Genomic DNA, 26337 nt, shown 5'->3' with positions numbered 1-26337 from the left:
TAACTGCAAAGAGCGTGGCACTAAGAACTGAACCTTGTAGGACCTCCTTGGACAACTGTTCTGGAGAGAGCATTGTGGTAAAGGACTTTAAATGTTTTGTTTTGGAGAAAACTCTGTATATGATTAGTCTATCAGGCGGTGGTGCACTTCAGATTCTAAATAATTGACAGTACACAGGTACTGTCTATCAATAACGGTTTTTCTACTCATTATTTAAATATTAAATGTATGCATTTAAATATGAATGTTCAAACGCATATCGATTATTCATACAAATGTTTGTTTAATTGATGGTATTTTTTATTTGAAAAAGAAAAGGACCAGATAAAACTATTTAAACCTCAAGGAAAATTGTATACGTGATTAGAATTAATTGTTTAGAATTTGTGCCTTGGCACAAATTCTAAGCAATTAATTTTATGGAAGCCAGATGGTTTTCGGGATGAAACACGCGGAATAATTCGCAGGGAAATACTCGACACTTGAGATCAGCTAGCTACAGTCTCAAATAAAGAGTTGTTTTATGGCGTTCCTTTGGTCTGTGATGGAATCAAACACCCTCACGGTTAGCACATTGGTTAGGAACATCGTATCACTCACACTTCAAATGATGCTTGAGTTCGAATCCCATTAAGATGAGAGAAACTTTTATTGGTTTTTTCACGTGGTGGTGAATTAGTCGGCTGCAGACTAACTTTTCATGGTTTTGTATTTTTATCTCACACATATACTATTTTGTTCAGAATTAGTTTTTAATGTCACAGGACAGCAGAGTCTTAACTTTGTTAAGATGCTTTTTTTTTACTTTTGATTTTAGACCGATATTCTTAAAAAGAGTATATATTTAAAATCTCACTTGAATTAAATTTTCATTCAAATTAAAATTTTATTTAGAAATTATTCAAGGATATGCCCGAAAATATTCAAGCATATTTCTAAGAAAATCAATTCGTGATAAACTTTTGTGAAGGAATGCTCGAAATAAGAGCAACCATACGTATACTCTTGTAATTTCTATTTTCTAACTAAAAATGGAAAAAAAGAAATACGATTTTTACTGTTTAAAAGTAAAGCCTCCTGAGATTATTTTTGAAAACTACAGAATGGTTTAATAAGCATATTAAAACTAAAAGGAGAAATGGCTTTTGAATTCTTTATGTGGAAATGAAAACACAGTCTCTTCTAAATTATTCTTGGTTCTAAACTTGGTACATTTGGTTCTAAACTGTTGTTTAGAACCAAACAACCAAATGCGTGGTTCTAAACAACTGTTTAGATTTACGTCGGGGACGCATCCATCTTTTATATCACTGTGACAAAAGAACTAACATAACCTTTTATTAATAACCAGCGGTATATTTTGTACTCCGGTTTATTTCTATGTTTAAATCTGTCAGTAATCCTACATCAAAAAAAAACTTGGAACATAACTAGCATAACTTCGTTTTTCGTATTCTTTCCAAGTCATTTAATACCCAGCAAGAAGTCGCCAGTAGAACAAAAGTCAGCCATTTTGAAATACTTGATTACCTGCCAAGGTATGATTACCATTCTAAACAGGCGTTTCTTTCTAATGAGGTTATCGTGACAAACATCACTCTTCGCCACTCCAGCTGACATAAGAATTCGAAACTATTAACGCCTTCAGATGTGTTGCACTAGCATTTTAATCACACTGGATCTTTTGAAACCGGATGACGCAACAGTGTGCTCTTGCGTCATCAGTCTGTTTTTTTGTTGTCAACCACTAATTATACAAAATATGCACTTTAAATAGACATGTGGATTATCGGCCTTAGTTTACAGAGGAATTTAGGTATGAATTCAAGTTCTATCGTGTTCTAATTAGACAGAATTGTAAATCATTCTAATTAACGATAGTTCAAACTCGTTAAAGTTTTGTACTTGCAGAACAAATCGTGATGAACTTGTGTGTTGCGTGTTCAAAACAAAAAAAATAATGGTAATTAATGTGCGTTGTATCAATCATAAACGTCGTTCAGATTATTAGAGATGCATCTTCGACGCATTATTTTTAAATCGTTTATTTGTATTCAGCACAATGAAAGATGAAGTGGCAAACTCATTTTGCATATTTCGATTTCAGAGGCACGATCGGTTTTCTCTTTATATCTGAAGACTACATCTTTATCATTGGTTTTGAGTAGAAATTTTCCTCAATTCAAGTAGTAACAGAACAATATTTTACTATTATCGCATATAAGCTAAGCGAAGAGGTCTCCGATAAAATATACAGGCGTTTTTGAGGGGGGTCTCGTCAAACTTTGGGAGAGCATTCTATTGAGCATAGAAATGGGAAAAGCTTATAGACAGACGAGAGGAAATGCCTCCGTTCAGAGTTAACCTGTTTTTTCCCCATACTATGAAGGTATAAGTACCAGACAATAAGTAAGGTAGATTGTTGGTGATTGTAGGATTTTAGGCCATATTGCGCCGTATATAATGTCTGTAAATTGTGTGTGTTCTGTGGTCGATTTGATGTTTTATGGAGAAAAACCCTGAGTTTCCAGGATAAAAAAAAAAAACTATACTATCCTCGGCTGAGACCGACTAACTCAGCCACGTCGTGAAAAAGAACCATAAAAATTCCTCATACCATTGACGGGATTCGAACTCAACTCTTTTCCTGATGTGGGGAGGACGGCGATTATACCAATTGTGCTACCCACCCACTAGAGCGACGTTTTTGCATAATCACACAAGGCCCATTTTTCATCAAGATAAAAACTGTACCGGAATTGCCTCCTTGACACGTTAAAAATGTCCTTGTCACCATCATTTGAGAATGATTTCGATTTTCTGTTTGTAATAAGTTGGTTTCATCAAGATTGAGCTAGGTTACACTTTCACAGATTTATTTCAGCTTCCTAAATGAAAAGCTATTTGAATTATGGATTGGCCAGTGGAGATTCTAAACCATTCTCCTCAGATACCAATTGGCTTTTTATCTGAAAAAATCGTTTTCGTCAAAAAATAACATCCAATTCACTGATATACAGTTTTGCTGGGTGTTTAATCTTTTTAATCTAACGTATATGACACTTTCAGCAGAGATCGCTATATTTTAGAAATATGCTTTAGGTTAGTTTCGCTATATCAGCAATAAATCGCTATAATTGTTCTGTGTTTGTATGATATTATCTGTACAATATTATAAATAGGTAGCGGGGTTGCCAGAAAAATTGGCTGGGAGCGCCTACTATAATAAATTAAAAAATATTTCTTCTTCTGAGGAACCTAAGGCATTCTTTAAACAAGTCATTTATACTTCTACATATTTAATCAATTGATTTAATTAAAAGACTCTCTTAAGTGGAGAGCATCTAAAAACATAAATAAATAAAAACGTTTTGCCTTTTAACCATGAGCTCTTCATGTCTGACTCCAATATGAGAAAGACTGTAGCTGTTATATTCAAATTCCCTTTCAGTTACAGTTCGATTTCTCCCTTCCAAAAATCCACTCTATCGTTGGGTGCTGCCGAAGTACATAAGGAAGACAATTTTCAGCGCAAAATCACTCTCGTGCTTGTAACTGCCGCTCACAGTAATATTCTCCAATATAATTTAATCACAAATTTCACTCGAGATGCTCATTACTACTCGTGAAGAGCGTTTCATTCGAAATATGAAATAAATTTCATAACTGCGAACTTATGAAAAAGTAATGTCGTTCAAGTAGTAATATTTTTCATTACGCGTCAATAAACTATAAATTAATTCCTGGAAACTACTATTACCCATCTCAAAAATTACACTTTAAGTCCAATTAAAGTGCAATTTTTGAAATAAAATATATAAAAATGTATTCTAATACCTCTTCAAAATTAGTTTCATTCGAGGAATAATCTCTTATTGCAAATAAAATTCTCTTGAATTCACCGCAATCAACTACTTTAAAATAATCTAAATGTGATAACCGAAATTTATTCTAAATCCAAAATATGGAAAGCATCCATGATAATCTATTTCTATCATTGCTAATGTTGGCATCTGTGCTCTGAATTTAATTGTAACAGCTTGTAGTAACAATTTATTAAACAACTCATACATAGCATGCGCAGTACAATCCACATTTAATGCTCTGAATTTAAGTACTCATCCAATTCAGTCAATGTTTAGTGAAAATATAAAAGCATAATACGAGTAGTATGATGTTTTTAACAATAACTGCAACAAAAGCTAAAGGAATTTTAGTTGGAAAAAATTTAAATGCTATAAAAAGTACAATTTAACTTTATAATATGTCATAATCGGCGATTTATTTACTTTTTTATTATCTTTACAAGCTGAAATAAAAAACCTACTGTTTTTAATATACCGAGATATCAAAAATTACCGACAAAAATACACCCTTTATATTTTTTTCGTTTATTTTGTTTAATATCAAAGGCAAAAAAGGCTAAATATACAAATATTGAATGGTACCTACTTAGTTAAATACATTTTTTTTTTTTTGTAAAAAGGGGAACTATTTAGGATAACTGATATGACGTCAATTAAATCCATGGGTCTAGACAAATTTGTCTAGACAGATTTTGTCTAGACAAAATCTGTCCAGACAAATATAGCTGAATTGTGAAGTCTCTTGTGACTGCTAAACAAATTCTGAAGCTTGGAATAGTCTTAAATTTTAAAAATTTCAATTGAGGTGTCGGCAAACGTTAAGCAACTGTGACCCAACACATAAGCGAAGATTCGTGATTTATTTTTATCCCATTTTGCTATATTTTTACTAGAAATCTCTAATCATTTTCATGACACAATAAATACTCTCAAGGCGGTGGAGGGAGGAAGGTGAAGGATACCCCAAAGTGTTTAATTTCAGCTAAGAACTAATGGACAATGCGTTACTCTTCTTAAATATTAGAATTTTAATGTCAGACTGAGAGAAACTGGAATTAACTACTTTGGTAATATTTAAACAAGCGGATATAATTTAAACTATCACATAATTTGCAGGATCTCTGTGTTTTAACTAAACGCATTTTTTATCAATAAGGGCATAGTAATCCAATCCATAAATTATGTAGTCATAATTCTGAAAGCTTACACTTAACTAAATAGTTTTTTAGTTCTTGGTCCTGTGTTTCCTTCAGCATCCATTCGGAGTATTTCTTTTGCTCTCTGGATGAGAGAAAATTAAATGCACTGTCTGTGAAAGAAAAGAAACTAAGGATTTGTAAGCAACTCAGCAGTAATTGACAGAAAGAAATGCTTCCTAATAGCGGCAGATATCTTGCTATTAAAAATTTAGAATTTGGAATGGCTCGCTCTATCCTTTTCAAAGCGACTGGAGGAACAATTGCAGAGTATGAAATCGCGTCTTCGGTAGTTCAAGCAAACATCTCACGATTGTCTGAATGCATCCTCAGAAAATAGAGTACGGGTAATAGAAGTGTAGTTTAAAATACACAGCACTCACTTAAGAGGATATGAAATAGCGTTTTGTTCCTTTCGCAGGTAATATTCCTGTAATGTTTGACTGTGCTAAGAGTTAGGAATCTGCGTTGTTTATCATCATTATTTCATTCAGTAAAGAGTTCCCCTTATAGAAAGTACTTTTATGTTCAAATTTATCGTTCAATAGCCTGCAGATTACTTATTTTTTATGAACAAACAAGTAATTTTCCAGCTTGGTATCACAAGAATATTATTCGAGATCCTCCTTATTTTGCAATCTTCTGCAAATTTAAAATTAAGCATATTAAACAGGGAAAGGGGGTATTATATTCAGAATATCCAATAAGGAAATACCCCATCAAAGTAAAAGTAAATATCTAACTTCATAAATACAAAGTGTACAGAAACAGATCTCTTTAAAGCTCCAGTTAATGTTGCGTGAAAAGCGGCATCAAAAAGGTTTAATTAAAATCCGATCACACATCTCTGCTGAATACTTTCATGTTATTGTGCTCTTACTGAAAAATTAATTTTGAAGTTTCATTAAACACTTCGTAAAATTCACTGCTTGTCTGATAGGACCATCCAGTGAAGCCGTGTTTACAAAAGTAATTAGATAGAAAATAAACAAAAGGGGCTACATCTATTCTTTGATTATTGGTTAAAGGTTAGAAGTACAAAGAATCCTGTAGATAACATTCAGGTATCGAAGGGACATATTTTATTACCTTTTTTTAAAAAAATAAATTACCAGAAGGAAACGTGCGATATTGATCTATGAAAATTCGATTATCTAGAACACGGTTGTCCAACTGGCTGTGGTAACTCCATAAGACAATGGTCATGGTGTTTGCAAAAGATATTTGGCCTACTACAAGAAGTGATAACATTAATCCATATAATTTTAGTGGTCTATAATAGTTACCAAGATTAGCCTATAAAAAGCTAATGGCAGAAATTAAACTTTGCCCTAATTCTGAAGAGTTCAATTTATAAAGGGAAATTAAAATTTCTTTTGCATTAATATCTAAAAGCTTCCTATTTTCAATATATGAGATTACATTTAAGTTATGAAGCCTCTTAGCTCAGGATTTTAATACGAATTTCAGTGGATAATTTAAATAAACAATATCTGGTTAATTATCAATCTGTATTGAGAATTCTTAACACTTTTTTATACATTTTTATGATTAATATGACAATTAAATGAACGAGATTAGGCTGTTGTTAGTATCATGAAAAGGAGAATTTTAAAAATGTTGTGATTTTGGTATTGGATTCTGAATTTATAAATCAATTAAGCTTATGCTGAAAAGACAGTTACGATGCGAAGAAAAATTCCCTGAAAGTTAGATACACGATATGAAAATAAAGTGGAGCTTTATCAGTTTGTCGCCTTTTAAAATATGACTTTATGTTACAACATAAAACAGAAAGAAAATTGGGGAGTAAAAGAAATCACATATCTTTCATAAGTGAAATTCTTCTCTGATAATAATATTTTAAAACTGTTTTGAAGTACACTTTGGTTTGTTTTAAATCTGGTAATGTACCCCACCTACTGACTGGTGGAGTACATTACCAACTTAATTTAATACTATGAAAGTTACTACTTTATATAATGTTGCTTATTCTTGGTTTATCCTTAAAAATTCTTAGGTCTTTTTTTATTCTTCTGTCTAGACAGTTCAATTCCTTTTTATATTTCTATTATCTGTTAAATTAGGACGCGTTTTTGTTTACATCTAGACCACAGTTCTGTTATAAATTCAGGAAATTTAAGCTGGTTAAAGCTATCAAGTGTCCTTAGCTTTTCAAGTTGTTTGCCATAATTAGTTCCAAACCTTAAGGGCAATAGAGACCGTAATATGAGTGTTTTAAAGATCTGCATATTGTTCAACATAAAAAATAAACAGTCAGTGTCGAAAAATGTTATTATCTTGATACTAGGTGAAAAAAATCTATCTACAAACCCTCAAAGGAGAATAATGTACAGAGTAGTTAAAACAGTGATGGATGAAAGGATGAACACAAACTCGACTGAGGCGGAAGAATTCTCATTAATGAAATTAAAAAAATTGAATTTTAGATTATATTTAATTTGTAAAAAATCAATAAGCAACGATGTTTAAATAAAATCAAATTTTTGAATCAGTATAAATACGTAACAAAATAATCAGTATCACGTGTTATATTGATTATTTTATTACGTATTTATACTTAATAAAATTCAGTATATGTACGTAATAATACGTATTTAAACATATATTTATTAAGTTTTAATTAGTTTAAATGAATTAAATTTAAATTAATTCATATTATCATTGTAATAGATAACACTGATAGGCTGTAAGAATATTTTAATACATCACTTTTTACCATTTATATGCAACCACGTGAAATACTTAATAAGCATCTGAAAAACCTGCTGTTCTCAACATATTTCCCACAGATAATTGTCAGCCTGGTTAACTAAAGCATAAAATTTTATTTCTACTAAAAAGCCAGTTTCACGTCTAAGCTTAACTCCGTGCTTGCAGATAATTAACTTATATAATTTCCAGAGTACCAAGTTCCGGAGCTACGATTAGAAATAAAATTTTAATGACGTAAGAAAATTAAATGAACCCAAAAGCAATTTATGGGATGCTGCAAGAAGAAAGAATAAATGAAAATCAAATGGGCGCAACAGGTGCATCAAATTAACTTCTCTACTGTTTATTATATTAAATCTATTGGAAGTGTGAATAACGAAATTAAATAATGATCTATGAAAGATCTCCGAAGAGAAAAAAAAAAAGAGTTTAGTAATTCAGCGACTTAGCCCGAATACTTTATTACAGAATTGAACGGGCAATTCGGATATTATTGTACAAATTATACAATAAAGTTACATAAACAAAATTTTGTTCTTTTTCAATAAGACATGTGACCTATTTACTCAGTGATCGCATTCTGTTCAGAAAGCATTTTCATCATTGAGATTACGCTATAGATGATGAACAAGGTTTCAAATTCGTCACCAGTGTTTTCTATTTAATCTGTAATTTAGCTAAACTATTATTACTAATTATAAAACAAAAATAATGAAACTATGAGGCACTATGCCCTATCTAAACGCAGCATCACCAACTGCTTAATAATAGACAGTTCTGAAAGAACTGCTGGAATATAAAAAAGTTGCATCCAGAGAGATTTGCTCTTCTACTCCCAGTAAAATACTTCGAAATGGAGAAGACTTTTGCTATATCCACAGGATTTCGGATACTTCAAGAGATGTATGCCTTCTGATGTTAGGTCCGGGAAAGCATAGTCAAATGTGAAATGACTTTGAAATGTTTCTGTCTTGAAAGCCTTCCTCAGACGTGTTTGACCTTGTATCAGGCATCAATCACAACAGCTCTCTTGTCTACCGCATCAGAGGTACGTTCTGATATCTATCGAAGTATGACGGATCACACACTTCACGAGCTCTTTATACAGCACTATGTGTCCATTTGTTGATTGGACTTCAAAATGAACAGAAATAGTTCTCAACTCATACATGCGGAAACTTATATATTTCTCCAAGCAGTTTCTCATTCTAGGGCAGGTTAAAGACGCTTATGTATGTGTCTTTCAATTGCTTTTCGGTACAACAGAGTAAATCTCAAATTTTCCCGAATTCCTCCATCAATTCTAGGTTTATATACCATTGGCTGTTGAAACATCGACATAATTTGTATTGTTTTGCCATTAGGCTGGCTGATGGCGATAACGGTTTCGAGACAAGCAGATAATTATGGGAATCATTAAAGAAAGTTTTTCTCCTAAGTAATTATCTGACGCAATTTCGTTATTAAACTGCAAGCTCTAACTCTGTAATATATTTATGCACAGAGTACAACTCAGTTGGGTTGAATTATTGAGAAAGTGTGCTCTACGATCAGAAAGATTGAAGTAAATCTGGCTCCAACAGTTATAGAGGAATCCGCAAGGAAGTTAATAACATGAAATCATCCAGTAAATCCACCAAGGAATCCAAAAGCCTTCCCCTTTCTATACTCTGGAGCCATCACAGTTAATTGGTGATGGAGAAGACTTCTGCATTATTAAGAGAGAAGACATTATTAAACTTTCACGATACATCGTGAAAGTTTAATAATGCCGAAACAAATCCGTGCTAATACATGACACCCTGTGACGAAAGCATCTTCAAGTTGATTGGCTGGCAGGCATATTTCAAAAATGCAGGTTCCGTTGTTTGTTTTGTGGTATAGTTTCAGGCCAATAAGCGATTTAGGCCACATTGGGCCGAATATTATGTCTCCAAATTGAGTGCGCTCTGTGTCTGTTTTCTGGCCGAAAAACCAGAGTTTCCGAGAGGAAAAAACCATGCTACTCTCGCCTGAAACCAATTAACTTAGCCATGGTGTGAAAAAGACTCATAAAAATTCCTCACGTCATCTACAGAATTCGAACTCAGGTCTTTTTAACTCGGTGTAGGAAATACAGCGATTCCACTAACTGCGCTACTCTCGTGGCTTTTGTGTCATAGTGTAAGCTACAACTAATGAAGTGCACACCTTCCGCAAAGAGGATACTTCCAACCTAAAGCTTCTCTTAAAAGAAATCAACCATTATCGATGACAATACCACAGGTCCTACTCTACTAGAATTCGCATGAGTGCACTGGTAGAGGTATAACCAGATTGAAAATTCCACTATATATATCCGATATAAGACTACGTCTCTGTGACACACATTGAGGTCATTGAGACACGATTTCAATTTAATAAGTGATTAAAGGCACCAGTGTTTCAAAATGCATAAATGTGATACTGGGAAGGAAATGGATAAACGTGATTCTGGGAAGGGAACTGCACAGGCTGATGTGACGATCTAATATATGTCTTAATATTTTTGGAGGATCTGCAAAAAGAAACAGAACTGCCTTTATTTTTCTATATCCATTTCCAAAGGTACGCAGGTAAAATACAGCATTTGAACTAACCGGTACCCTGAACAGTATCCCAGAAAGGTTTTTTTGACGCAGAAGTCATGACTGTTTTACTACCAAGTTCTACGAGTTAGGGTTCGATTCCAATACTTACTGAAGTTAACATCTTGAAACGAATTAAAAGTGATTTAACACTTTTAATCACGAACTTGAAACACTTGAATTTGGAGAATACACCAAACACTACATTTTATTCAAGTTCGACACCTGCGAGATGTACAAATCAGATATTAATATATTCTAAACAAATAAATAATACCTTTCATTTTCTTATCTAATGCATGATATCTTTTAAATAGGCAAAATAAGCAAGCATTAGAATTTAAAAGGTAGAATAAGCCTCGAAGTAACAATTAGCCAAAACACAAGCTCATAATCAACAACTAAAAATCGAGCAATTTCAACAACTTTATTTATACATAACTATTTTTACTTACAGTAACAAATAATAGGGTAAAAGCAACAGACCAAAACTTGTTCAAAAAAAAAAAAAAAAAAAAAAAATTGTGCAGCGCACTAAGTATAATTGCGGTGCCCACAGTTTCTGGCGCGCGATTCTTGGATTTCACTGTGTATAAATATTATAAATAATAAAAAAGCATGTTCAAATGTTAAATGAGAATGAGCCAGAAATACTTATCAGTGACATAACAAAAAGGATTATGGAGACACTCCAAATATTTACGTACTTCTTCCATTGCAGAATTAAAAATATGCAAATAAGTCAAGTTAAGCCATAAACCGTGCTATAAATATTAATGAGAAATATCTAGAGTGGGCTGTTTTGCCAACAGTGGTTCATCTCATGCAGCAAAAACTCGTGCTGAATAAGAAATTAGTTCTGGCAGAAATAATATATATATATATATATATATATATATATATATATATATATATATATATATATATATATTACTGAGATAATTCCCATGGTGTCGTACGAGGAATAAATTGGCAGCTCTACAACCGCTCCTACTAATCATCGTAGCCGATCCAAAAGGGGTTAAAAAAATTTAAACTGTACAAGAAATTTCCTTCATATTGCAACTGCTTTCCTGTGATTCATTAATTAGAATTCTTGAGTTATAAATCGAACTATTAAGCACTGCAAATTAGCCATTATTATTATAAAACGCGAACTACCTCCATAAAAATCTTCTTTTACTTGAAGTTTGCAGTTTCGTACCATCTAAGGTTTTAATATAAACCTAAATGAAAAATATAATTGACAGTTATTGAAAAAATGTAGAAAATTTAGGCTAAAATAATCGCATTGTATATACACAATCATTACTGCCTTTTGTGAAACGTTCCATCATGCAATGGGATTAGAGGACCAACAAGTATTTATTAAAACCTGAGTCACTAAAATGCAGGAGCTGATTGCCAGTATGTATTCTTAATGTATTTTTAATAGAAGTATTTTCTAACTAACCTTCTCTATTTAAACCATTGTAATTCTAAAATAAATAAGTTTGAACAGCAACACCATTGAGAATCTCTCATATTTTAGACGTGGTAATCGCCAACCTGAAATCGTTATTCAAATGAATCTTTTTCAGTTCAAAATGCAAATAAAGCTGGACTTTGTCTTCGAACCTCAACTTTTCTTATGAATAAAATCATTAAATTTATTTGTGTTTTTAAATTTTCAAATTGATTTTTATATTAGCGTTATTCAGAAATGTTAATTACTCAAACCACGAATGACAATAATATTGGCCAAGTGTCTTCAATTCAGTCAAATTACAATACGAGACAACAAAACCAGTTAAGGGCTTAATGCTTTCTAGGAATTAGGTTGTTAATTAAACTCTGCTATTTACTTATGGAGATACAGTCGCCAGAAGAAATTCTGAATGAGATTAATTAAGTAAACAAAGAAGTAGATGGCAATTAAGCCTTTTTGCCAAGTAAATTTTTAAACAAAAAGTAATAATTAGTCGGGGCTAAAGTATGTGGACGGAAGATGAATGAAGAGATGGTGACGTTTATTGCCGATATTTTTTAAGAATGGAAGACACATCAAGTAAACTCTTGGGAGTCATTAAAAGATATTTTTGGCATTCTTTCTCTTTACGAACACAAAAGATCAGCATGATCATACTTCATTATGGAGGCAAAATTTGTTTTCAGTGAATGCTTTCGATATAACGGAATTTAAAGGTAAATCCATCCCAAGACCAGTCGTTCCTTCATTAAAACACTGAGTGCAAAATTCAGAAGTTAGTGCGAATTTATGAAAATCATCTATCAACTCGTCCGAAAGAAACAGACAGAATAATTCAGAATGGAATAATTACCTTTCAAATAGGGAAAATGAATTACACGCTGAAATCAAATTACTCATACATCTCATTTAGAGGTAGACGCAATGGATATTTGCGTGTTTAGAGACTAATTACTTTACAGCATTTAACAATCCTCCAAGAAGAATTATCTCGTCTCTAGGAGGATACCATAAAAGCAATTTGCATTAGCAGGTCGTGAAATATCGTTTCATTTATTCAATATTTTCTTTAAATATGTTAAATTAAGTATATGGTTAGTTAACGGTGGCCATATAAGTAATGCATTAGTTTTATAAACTAGGTATGAATGAAGGAATAAACACCGAAAAAATTAGCATAAAAATCCGATTCTTCAAGCTGAGTATTAAATAATAATTTTTATGGAATATGAATAACAAAATCATTATATAATGCAGTTTTTAAAATCCGGCATTCTCAGAGCTTGAGAGTTGAAAGATTTTAATTTTTTTCAATTTTAATGAGGTAGTGGTTGAGCAGTCTTAGAGGAGGAAATTTAATAAGTATTAAGCACAAATAACTGAACTTATTTACACCTGTAAACATTCTTATAAAAGAACAAAATTACCATCATAACAAGTTGCACTGGTATTGCACTACTTTCAACAGATTGCATTAGCAATATTATAATTTTGAAAATTGATTTCGTATACTATATGGCAGCTCACATCGAACAACTTCTTGACAACTTTTTTCTGCTCATTGTCATTACCAGAGACCACCTGATATCTAAAGAGAAACCAGTTAGTCCGAATACAGGCTGTTTCAACAGTCATCTTTAATGCAAGTAGCCAATTAATCTTTTGAAGAAGTAATCTGTTTAAAATAGTGCAATACCAGGAAAACTCTTTGCAAAGGCAAGACTTTTCTGCTGTGAGAATTAAGATTGCATTATCCATGTAGTTTAAATTCTACTGGCAACAAAAGCAGCTTAAAGGAAAAGATATCCCTGCAAGCATCTTGAAAAGAAATAAATATCACTATTTCTTTCATGTATTCTGAAGACAAATGCTGGTCTTTGATCATCAATATTCAAGATTATATTGATTTTTTTTTTTTTTTTTGTAAAATGTGCAGTATTTTAAAAGGGCAAACTTTACAGAGTTTACTATCAAATTAATTTGGAAATTCTAAAATAACTGCGCAAAAGATATTGTTCACTGGGAGAACTGGAGGTACAAACAACAACTAAAATACTAAGATTTCATTCCAGATAGTTAAAAAGAATAAATAAAAACTTTAAATGTGACAAGTTGGTGAAATGAGGGATAAAACCCATTTATGATACGCATTGCCCACACTAATAGGACAGCTCCAGAAAGGGTGAAAAATCACAGATATGGCACGATTGGTCACAGTTATTCGGTCTGAAGTTTGGTCACATATTTAGGAAACCAACAACATTAATGCTGATAAAACAGACATTTCAGATCAGATGTCACATCAAAGTGATCTTAAGGGCCCCTTTTCTTTAACTTAACACTGTCAAGAGTGCAATGAAAGGAATTTCTACCCAACGGCAAATGGAGAGGAGAAAAGGGAATGGATAGAACTAATAGGGACATTTGTTCCAAGCCAGCACGGCCTAGGGACTCAAAGGCTGTCTCTCGATAAATATTTTTCTGGGTACCAAAAATAGGCCTGAAACACAAGAGAGAAAATGCCAAAAGATTATTTGCGCTTGGTTAAGGTTTCATTCTAACTTGAATTATATTTATTAATACACATGCGTGTGATTTAATAAAATTTTTCTAGGATTTTAGAAAAATAGGCCTGATTAATAACGGAAATTTTAATGAAGATGATGGATTATTTTATTTAACTTGGCTTGCTCCTTCTGAGCGACAGAGAGAGAGACACACACAGAAGATTATAGAACAAAACGTGCTTTACAATTTTCTCGATAACATAAGATTAGGCACAAGACAACATAATCACAACTAAGGCAATCAATTAACTGAATAATGATTAAAAAGTGCTCCATAACAGAATTGGAGTGGGCAGGATTATCGCAACGTAAAGACAACGGCGAGCTAATGCTACCTCCCTATGAGACTCATGTCTCTCATTTTCCCCTTAAGTTTCACTAAGGATTAAAATGCTCTTAAAATTGTGAACACTTGATCAATGTCTGTATTTTACACAAGTCTCATTCCCATATTAAATATGTTGAGAAGAGGGACATACGTGGGAATTCATTAAGATTTTAATGGATAAAGAACGCTTCATTCCACGCCAGTATCGAACAAAATTATCGCATAAACTGTTTTAAGTAAACGATTTAAATGGTTGAGTTTACAAAGATATCCAATAACTCTAATAATCTCACAAAACTCGGATAATACAAGAAACCAGACCTGAAAACGGACAACAAAGTGGGTCTGAAACGTTGTCCTGTGGTCTGCTAGATTACTAAGCATTGGGATAACTTTATAAATAATTTAAACAATCTATAGCGCGTGTGTGGAAAATGGCAGTACGCAAGGCTGGAATCCAAATTCATAGACCTTAATCATTTAACATTTATGTAGTAGGCAATTCCACTGTAGCCAGACCATCACATTAGAAGTAATTTTCTCAGTTACTTATATTATAAAGCAGTGACTCCGACTTTATTATCCATTTAGTAAGTTAATATGCCGTAATTTTTGCTTATACCCATACAAAGGCATAGCTTACTTTCTGCAGCTTTTTGTATCGGTGTGCAGTCAAGGCATCAGGGAAACTTTCGACAATAAGGGGGCATTTTCTTCCTCGTAATTTGATTCTTTTGATGCAAACTCCCACATTTTATGGCGCTCTTAGCGTGCAATAAAGCTATGCCTTTGCCTTTTCATCCATCGTGTTTGTTAATGAAATTAAATTTCCGGCATCCAAAGCAGGTAGACACTATTACGAAGATTTTATATGAGTTTTAAAATAGCACTATTTTTTTGTCTCGTTCATAAAAAGATGTTTGGCTTTAAAATTATGTCAGCGTGTCAGCTTCCATTGAATCTAACACAAAGGAACATTTGCAAGCGCCTTCATCCTTTACTCTGAATTATTCATAAGCATATTAATCTAATTTAGAACGGGGAGTTAACAATTAGTTCTGCATCTATAATTTGCGTACTCTGATTTTCCACAGTGATATGTTGCCTGAGAGGTTTCAACAGACACTGGTACAGAGTACGTCTTCTGTGTGATTGATGATGGACACAGTGAATAGTGATACTCAATTAATATAACAAATGTTTCGAAACAGACTTTAGAGCATGGAATTGCCCAAGGTGTTAAGGTAGGCAGCAGAGAAAAAGGTGTTAAAGTAGGCAGCCGCCAAAGACCATACCTCGAGAACAGTGTCACACTTTAACTTTACCTTTCCATTGCTTTATGGACAAATTACAGAGGTCTTTGGACTATGCAGGCGAGACTATTGATGTTTGACTTATGTGCCGCCGTTCTCCCATGAAAATAGCTGCAACAGGAAGTGTATTCATGGAACTCCGTAGTGTGTCGGTACAAACCTTAACCCCTGTTGACACCTTAAACACCTGTCTGAGATTTGGCAGAAATGCTTGAAGTTTGTCGCAGTACCTTGCCGTGTGAGTTTCCGTGGTCTTCCTGTTCGTTACTAGATGGTGGAAATGTCATTCTCCCTTTCATGATAATGTCACAGACTGTCGATTTTGAATAGTAAAGGCTGTCAGCAATTGTGTGAATGTCGGAAACTGTACAAGCAAGCATTGTGACATCCACCAATAATATCATCCCCTCCTGAAATCCGTCAGTTCGGCTTTACGTGGCAAAAACTATCCAGCGTGGCTCACATGCCTTCCGGAATATCCAGTGTACTAGGAAAATGGTGTATTCGGATACCAAGTCTAAGTTTGCACAAAGGTTGGTAGGATAATTAATGACAGCAATCAGAGTATGCTACTGCAACAAAATCTAGAAAAACTAAGCAGATCGGCCGAAGATTTGAAAATGAGGTTTAACACTGATAAATGCAAGGTACTGCATATGGGTAGAAGTAATCCCAGAAGAGCATATCAACTGTATGGTATCACACCGAGGGTAATGGAGAGCGAAAAAGACCTGGGGGTAATTGTGCAGCCAGATATGAAGTTTTTGTCAATGATATACAGGAATTTATCCAACAGGGATAAGAAGGTGATTTTCCCGTTGTATAACGCAATGGTTAGTCCACATCTTGAATACTGCATACTGCTCTGGATGCAACTGTTTGTTCCAACAGTTGGCTGTTGGAACAAACTTAACCACAAGGCAACAGCGTATCTTCTCTGTAAAATACCATGCTCCATGAACAGTGTCGATTTGCTGAATAAATAATCTGTATTCTCTACTTAAAGCCATAATTCAACAAAACCCAAATATGTTCCTCCTCCTCGCAACTGATCAGATTTGAACCTGGACATTTCCAGACTGGTGGCAAGTAATAAATCTGCACAACCAACGGAAGCTCGCTCGTAAAATTAACATCAACAGAGCTTCTAATGTAAACTACAGCGTAGTCACATTTAGGACTATTACTTATGTGGCAGCTAAAACTGAGAATCACGGATGCTCTCATAATTGCCGAATTAATTATTAATCGTATCGCTTCAGTTAACAGTAAAGTTAATTACGAGAAAGAGAAGTCGATGCAATTGTTGTAGGTCCCAACAAATTACTGCATGGGTAATTGCTTAGTTTGGGCAGGAACATGGCAAACATACTCAACCAAAATATACCAGATTCCGAAAGAGAGAGAGTAGGAGAAAGAGAGAGAGGAAATAAAAAGTCAAATTCTTGTAGTGATAACAGCTGTCACCTATTTCCGTGTCGTGTCTCTTTATGGACGAATAAGTAAATTGCATGTTAAGTTTTAAAGGTAATTATTCAGGATGTAGTAGTTCCGATTATTTCTGCAGTTTAAATGATTATTTTGGTCACGCACTGAGTTATTTAAACTGCGCATTTGGGTGCAATAGAATATGCCTTCCCATATTTGTTACCAGATAGAGACTTCTGCTGAGCGGGTAATTTCACATGAACTGTGCATGTGCCACATGTTCCTTCAGAATACTAAATACGTACACTTTTTGTTGCTGGTTCGAATACCTGCAGGGCTTGAAATGAGAGTTCGCTTTAGTTTACTTTGAAATTGAGAGTGTACGCGGCAGATAAGTGAGTTCCCCAAGGGCCGAAACTGCTTCGGTTGCTGTAAGTGAAAATGCAACAGTCCTAAGGGATGTCGTGGTGGTGATCATACATGAAAACTAAGTGGAAGCATAACAGATATATTAACGACTTCCGTGTTGACCGACTCTCCTCATGTCGCCCGTTAGAAACAGCAGGACAGCAGCTGAGTTGTGTGTGCTAATGCAAGCCAACAGTAAGTGCTCCTATCAACTGAATGGGCGTGAAATAAGGTTGTCGGTGGGACTATAAGTTAAACGAAGTTCACTGTAGCAACTATGCTTTGGTGAGAACGTTGTGAACATCCGCGGAACACTTGTAATAAATGAATAGATCCAGCTGGAAAGCTAAGGAAAGACTTAATTTATCTTTCCAAAGTTCGAAGTGATTTAGTCCTTGACACGCTCGCAAATATTGAGTTCTCCACTGCTCTCACCTGTTTGTAATCTTGGTTCGATTCCCCGTTCCTAATGGGAAGTTAAGAATTTACTGAGAATGCTTTCAAGTGGGAAGTGAGCCTTAGGATCTTTACTCGCATAAAGGAGGTTCAGAATACCAATACTTATAATAATTTACTGCTTAATATTCTTATTAGTAAATCTGATGAATGCACTCGTATACCAAGCCCACCGGCTGAAAGTACAGAAGCGTATTTGTAGCACAGCGTAAACTGAAACTTATGTTCGTACTAGACAGAAGCCTTGGGTAATAGCAATAAACTTATCTCTAAGTATAAAACAGTATTAGATAGTTTGCAAAGAAGCCACGTTTATTTAGCACTAAAAACCTGCCACGTGGTTTCATCAACATATCTGTTCGACTAACTTAATTTTACATACGCATTCTATTGCACAAAATTAGGTGGCAAGTTGTTCTAAAAGTATATTATATCTTCATCGTTTTCTTATACCTCTAAAGACATCTTCGTTGAAATAAGGAAGGATATATGTATAAGAGAGCGTAAAAAGATATAAGACTAAGTACGTGTAGAGGACATGCTTTTAAATTATTATTATCTTTAAAAATACCTGCGAAAGAAAAGAATTATTCTCACTGTTTAGTCTATTGAAACCTTTCAAAGTCTTAAATACTTTCAATTTCCCCCAGCACACGTTTGATCTCAATATTTTCCATAAAATCGGAAGGTCTCTAGGAAAACCCTTATAAAAATTGTTGTAATAAACCCAGTTTAGTAAAATCCACTTAAAATGTTTTTCGAAAGAAAAGCCTATAAAAGCTTCTTAGAGACTTAAAAAATGTTTTGAATTGTGTTGTTGGTAACCTTCACCTCAAGCAAAGTCATGTGATGTTTGGTTGTACTGTCGCCTAAGTAGTTCAAGTAGATTTATATATTAAATTACATATTCTTTATATATCAAATATATTTGCTTCTTTGCCGGTCCTTTGTTTCATATAATGTTCTAGATTCTGTTTGAAGATGCCTGTTCATAACACAAAGGGATATCTGTCTCAGTCCAGACTTTAGAGTACAACTTCTAAGCAAAAGGCCAAGAAAATCGATAAAAATTTGAGTTATTGGTGATTTTTTCCCTTTTTTGTATATTATGTCTAAGAAAATGTTTATTTATTTGTAGCCGATTTGAATTTCTGCCCAGAAAATTCTATGGACGATAAAAATCTATTTCCTCTACTTGAGATCAGCCCGATTGAAGAAATGTTTAAGAATTCCTCCAAATTCCAACGGAATTCGAACAACAAAAACCTCTCCATAGGCATTATGGATTCATAAAGAATCTACATTCGTTTTAAATATTTATAGTCAACTGAATTAATGTCTAGTATTTTTTAAATAAACAAATAAATTCCCGTAGAGTTTTCGCCAAAACTTTCTGCTGTTGTGGGTTCAGTTAAAATGAATTCAAGGATTAATTAAAAGCAAAATCTTATGTTCAGAGAACTTTAATTATATTCTAAAGACACCGAATATCTTTCCTCTATTGATAATATTCGTATAAATCCCACTAATTGTCCAATCGCCAACACTAATGCAACATAACGTAGATGCTTTTCACTAATATAACAGTAAACATTAAATAATTATCGAAGAAAAGCTGCTAAAACAATTAAATACACTGTATACGTAATTTAGTTTCCTTAAAGAAGATATAGATCTAAGTTCCCAAACAACAGAAAACTGAAGTCAGCTGGGTACAAGTATTACGACCCATTCCATACCCCATAAATTTACGCGATAATTACAGGGATATATGTCCTTCGGATATCTATATTTCCCATTTTATTTTCGAGCTGTCACTTTAAGTGGTACCCTAGTTTTATTTGAAGTTAGCAATGCCAGCAGCAGGAAAATAATAAATTTCATGTTTATTATCAACCGCAAGGCTATTATTAAAGGTGACATACTTATTTACTGGCACACGAAGTACTTTTTAATAGTTATTGAGTTCTTTTATTAGTTTATATGTTAATAAATACATTTATGATAATAATTTTATCCTGGCTTCCTGCTTAACTTGATCACGGTGAAGATACAACCCTCTTGGGTGGTACAGTGGTTATGGACACTGCTCTTTCCACACCACATGGAAAGGCCAGAGTGTAAATCCCGTCAAGGAAGGAGGAAGCTTAATGGGCTTTAAATTGCCAATGGCACGTTTCAGATTTGAAAAAAAAAAAAAAAAAAAAAAAAACAATTATCGAAGACCTAAACAATACTGAAGACCTAAACATAAATATGGATTCCAAAATGAAGACATGATGGATAAATATTAATGTGCAAACACGATCATACATGTTTGTGTCCACCTAATAACACAGAGTTATGTAATCTGCAGTAGGGTGAACTAAAATACTGAATTAAAATTATTAAAGTTATACACTTAAATTATTCTTAAACAATAAGTTCTTCTTATTATTATAAAATGCTGATTATACTATTAACATTATGTAAAGCTTATCACGCTATAACACTTAAAAGTTCTGATGTCATAACAATTTTTACGTTGGACTATCATGCTCGAATTAGATGTTTTAAAAACTGTGTTTAATTATCTTTTATTCAACGTTTAATAACTAAACTGCCTTGTTTACATCATTTAATAATCGGCACGCGATGGCTTTTAATTATTATGTAAAGCCCTCGAACACAATCATTAATAACTTAACAGTACTGTATAGAAAATATAAAAGAATTACGTATTTAAAAGGCATATTAATGCAACATTTTTAACATAGTTTTTAGCTTCATTTCAGCTCGAAAATGTTAACTGGAAAAGAAGAATTGCATTTTAATTAGCATAACGTCGTCTTAGAAATAAAAAAAGGCTGCGTTTTTCACAGGTAAAGTAGAACCAGATGTAAGCTCTTGTGAATTAACGGGCATACAGGAGACAAGAATAATAAATGAGTAAAAATGATTTCCCTGGTGACCCTAATAAAGAACAGTATTTTCTGTCTTGTATCCTGTATATTTTGTCACTAACAAGCTTTCCTCACGGAGCACTCTTACTTGTTTCTTAATTATCTTTCTTTATTCTTGAGAGTTTCCGCAGAAAGTATTGAACCGGGTAAAATAAAAATGCTAATATATTTGATTTCATCTTTGCAGTTCCTAAAGCTTCCATCACAGAAGCTCCGGACTTGTATGTGAAGACAGGAAGCTCCATCAACTTGACGTGTGTGATTAGCCGAAGCCCAGAACCTCCCGTTTTCGTCTTCTGGTATCACAACGACAGAATGATCAACTACGACTCTACGAACGGTGAAATTAGTGTTCACAAAGCTGGGGAAGACACTGCTATCAGTAGATTATTCATCAAAAATGCTCAAACTTCTGACTCAGGAAATTACACATGTTGCCCTTCTAATGCAGATGCCACCAGCATCAGCGTTCACGTCCTTAATGGTACGCATTATTCTACCAAATAGGAACTAATAAATTATTGTAGTAGTCTTTCTGTTGTCACTGAGTTAAATTTCTTGATATTACCGTTTCGCAAATTCCATTTCACCATCCGAGAACCTCGGTCAAATAATTTGTTTCTGGAAAGGTCAATAGTTGAATCTTTAAAGAGAAATAAGCACGAAACTTAATTTCTTTATCCTGGTTCTGTAGACATGATTATATGTTTATATACCTTAACAATAATAATTGTAATGCTAATAAAACAAACAATGCGTGATGTATTTAACTCAATACCACAAATATTCGGTTCATTAAAATAAATTTCTTCAAATAAATTATAAATAACTATTTAATATATCAGTATTATGATTCCGACTTAAATAAATATGTAATTCTAAAATAATCCAAAGATAATACAAATTATAATTACAGTTTATCGGAGAATTATATGTAAACACGTGATTCAATAACTTATACACATATATGCGTTTAATTCAGAAATTCAGAAATGTTTAGTTATGTAAAGGAATGTGAATTTCTATAAAACTGAATCTTTTTGTACTGTACAAAAATTCTCAATCATGTCTCGAAGACAATAATGTACGATGTGGAAAGGATTCTTCCCCAAAAGTATTAATAAACTTATTAAAAAAAATTAAAAATTAAGTTTAATGGAACTGTTTGTTTATCTCTTCTCTCAAAACGAACAGCCGTCCTCCAAAGGGAAAACTGGAAACCACATTGCGATATAACTTCAAATATTGCGTAAAATTCCCCAATCACTACATCGTTCTATAAAGGACACGGCACTTAATCATTAAAAAAGTGCATCCCTCCAATTCTATAATTGGATAAATTATATTACGCAATCGTTATTTCTCAAATATCCCTTCAGAAAACGAAAATTAGAATCGTGACTATTGAAAAATTTAATTTCTAGAGGGACATGTTTCATATGCTTCAATACGCAGACTAGCAATGAACATTTTCAATTAGTTTTTGTAAAGGAGGAAATCGAAAGTGATAATCATTTAAAAATTGCGAAAAACCGAGAAATGACATTTGTAGATGGCTCAACAAACGGAAGAAAAGAAATCAGACTGTTTTCTTTCGAAGGGGAATACAGTAAATTCTACTAGCTTTAGTTCCTAATCAAAACTTACGCCCTCATATTAACAATAGGCCTAGCCCAGTTCTTGTTTTTCGGTTCTTGGTTCTTGTCTTTTTTTATTTAATTAAGTATTGATTTATAATCAAACTGCATGTAACTTTTTTAATTATTAAAACAGTCTCTTGTAAAATAACTCGCCTCCATTTGCATATTTCTAAATATAATACTATGGTACACCACTTTCCAGAAGAAAGACCTATTTCGAAATTGCAAAATTTACCATAAATTATTGTAATTGAATTAAAACCGCTTCATTACTATATACGAAACAATTTCTCAATGTTGAAATTAACCCACCAAGTAATAGAACAAAGGATAATAAAATTGTGTAATACTTATTAAGAAATCCCATTATGGCCTAAGTCAAACAGTTATCGCCTTAAGTAGCTGGATCACACAATCTGCTCCTATAATCTAACGCGTTCCATATTGTATATCTTATTATCCACAATAAACAGCAATTGTGTGACACTAGACATCAAGGCACAAATATGTACATCATCATTGTGCAGAACACCTGCTGGACAATTGCATATTTGAGGTGCAGAGTTGTGTAAGAGGTCCCTCGCTACACACAAACTTCATATACTCTAATAACCACAGCACCGATGAACAAAGCTGCCATTCATATGCAAAGTTGCCACTTTGCATATGTTGACTTAAAATGATTTTGAATGGGAGCAATCTGCCCTGTTTACCACATTAAACTACCGCGATTTATGAGGACACGGAGTTGTTGGTAATGGTGTTGTCGTTCAGTGACTATATATTTGAAATCTCTTTGTTGGAGAGGGGAGCTCTTTATAAAATAACAGCTACCCTCAACCAAAAGCTTGAAATCCCTGCGAAGTCAATTTAATATCATGTGGGGTGACACAAACATTGACGTAAATTTATCTGCAACTATATAATGCAAGCGCCTACCCTTGAAGACCCAGTGCGTTTCATTGTCCGAAGAAAATTACTAGTCCACATCCAGTCTTAATACGAATTTTAAAATGAATTTAAAAAGCTTTATCATCATTTAAAACGGGCACAATAATCTGTATTAAGAATTTTGTAAGCGCCACACGTTGCCAACCCTTGGCTCAAAAGCTTGAATATAATAAAACCTGCATTCCACATATGTTTCATTAGATTCTAAACAATCCCAGCATGCTTAGAGTTTGTTATCTCTACAGTGCACACTCTGGTGGGAAAAAAAAATAACTATATATAAAATAACCATTATAATTTCTCTGGACAATTGCCAACTCACAGCAATCTTAACAATGGCTGATAAATATTAATCGCGATCATTTACGTACACGAATAATAGTATAAAAATTAATAAATGTATTTACTTAAATGTAATTTGTTTTCTTTGTAGGTGAGAAAAGGGCGGCCATGCAGCATGATTTAAACACGTCGCCATCATCCGCTGCTTCCATTTTAAACAAACTTAATCAAAAATTAGTTGTCATGGCCTTCTTGATGTCAATACCTCGCTCCTGACAAACCTAGTGGCAGTGACATCCAGCCAAGTATGTGGCGCAACTAGTCCGTCCAGGAAACGAATATGTTTGGTAGGTATTTTTCGATTCTAAACATATTTATAGTTAATGACACTTTACTACAAAAAATTAAATTTTTGAAATACTTTTAAATCTCTATTCACTGCTACCAATTGACTTCTTAAATTCATCTTTAGAAACTTGTCGTAAAAGGCTCTATTGTCGCTTATGGACTCAATTTTAGAAAAAAAAAAAAAAAAAAACTTTCTATAAACAAACTGAACATACTCCAAGATGCGGTTTGTTCATTTCAATACAAATCCGATCTTAGTTATTTCTTATTCTATTAATTGCTGAATGGAAAATAGTGAAATAAAGGGATCAGCTCTGTACCAACATTATTCAGTATCTTTATAAATAATACACAAAAACAACCTCTCAGAGAAACCTTTAATGCAGTCAGAAAATGACGTAAAAATGAGTGCTACTGACCGAAATGAAATTGCAAGATACCATTAAGAAAATTAATGATATCTTAGAATTAAGGTTGTCTTGAAGGGCATTCGTTCCTTCTATTTTTATCCCATCGCTAGGTCAATCTTTGTATCCGTTCGTTTTGGTACAGTGCCAGCTGACAAAGGAAAGCCCCTCTACATTCGTTAATTTTGCGTGAGTGATAATTTATGCAATTTTAATACGATTGCATATTGGTAAATTAATTCGATGGCTGTTTATGAATAAACTGTATAATTAATTGATGAACCCTATATATCGTATTTTAACTGTTGCTTTTAGAAATAAAGAAATCGTACAGCAAACATCCCCCCCCGAAATCTCAGAAATCTAAGACCAACCATTAGCAGGATATTCAACTCGTAATTTGCCAAAGTTTCTTTATTATTATTCTGTATTTCAAGATATCATGCATCATGGATTTTCAGATGTATTCTTAAGCCTCCTTGTATTCTGATTAAAATACAAGTAATTTAACACACGCAACTATGATAAGAAATGCAAGTAACATCATAAGAAACAAAATATATAACTTAAGCTTTCGTTAGCCGATCAAAGGTGAAGTAGTCAAATGATCCGCTCTACATTTTGTTTCAAATCCATTAATGCGTCTTGTTCTGAGATACAAAAATCATTATGGTAGCATTTTCCTAAAGCATGAGGAGTAGTCAGATCGAATCACCCCTGAATGAAATAGCCTTTGCACTAACGATTGATTTCCCAACACACCTTTGCTATACTGAAAGAACCATTATTAACTTCAGGGCACACAAAATGTATCGCTAAGAATCTCAAAAGAAGATGCACACAAATATAGGAATATATAATCTTATTAACTAAAAGAAATAGAGCATAATAAAGAAATTTTAATATCAAAACTGGCTACTTGTTAGAGAAAAATAAGATGCTCAGCATACAAAGATATAGTTAAATGTGAAGAATGAACAGCACTTAGCGTAGTTAACCGTAATCCATTAGAGGGATGTTTTTGTGAAAATTTTAATAAAAATTTAGTGTAAAAACAGTATAAACAATTAATTTATTTGTAATTAAGTTCGATTTATGTACGTAGTTATAATAACAATAGTTATAATAATAACGAAAGCATAAAAGTGTAGAGAAAAAAAGCAAAAAAAAGTCCAAAACTTTTGCAGCTAAAATCTTCAGCAAAAAATAAATACAGGTATTACACATTTTTTTTTCTGAAGATTGCACGTATTATCAAACATAAAGAGCACAATGCTTCGGTTTCAACTTACAAGTTATATAATTTAAAAAAGGTGTCTAAATAAATCTAACTCTACTAATTAGAATAATAAAAAAATAACTTAATCTTCTTTAGAAAAATTGAACTTAAACAAT

The 26337-nt window shown here is 33.2% G+C and overlaps 1 protein-coding gene across 2 annotated transcripts in view; it reads left to right on the top strand.

Annotated features, from left to right (window-relative positions):
- The window catches only part of LOC150083313 (zwei Ig domain protein zig-8-like), a 181836-nt gene that overhangs the window by 135346 nt on the left and 20153 nt on the right, over positions 1–26337 (top strand). For both annotated transcript variants that reach the window (XM_090377173.1, XM_090377172.1), the window contains exons 4-5: positions 21502–21798; positions 24339–24534. In XM_090377173.1, the coding sequence (XP_090233299.1) occupies positions 21502–21798; positions 24339–24463 (422 nt within the window). In that variant the 3' untranslated portion in view covers positions 24464–24534. The remainder of the gene's footprint in view (positions 1–21501; positions 21799–24338; positions 24535–26337) is intronic.

This window comes from Mastigoproctus giganteus, chromosome 7 (genome assembly GCF_048544385.1).
Source record: "Mastigoproctus giganteus isolate SK-2022 chromosome 7, ASM4854438v1, whole genome shotgun sequence".
Lineage (NCBI taxonomy): Eukaryota > Metazoa > Arthropoda > Arachnida > Uropygi > Thelyphonidae > Mastigoproctus > Mastigoproctus giganteus.
This window is presented reverse-complemented; position numbering and strand designations above follow the sequence as displayed.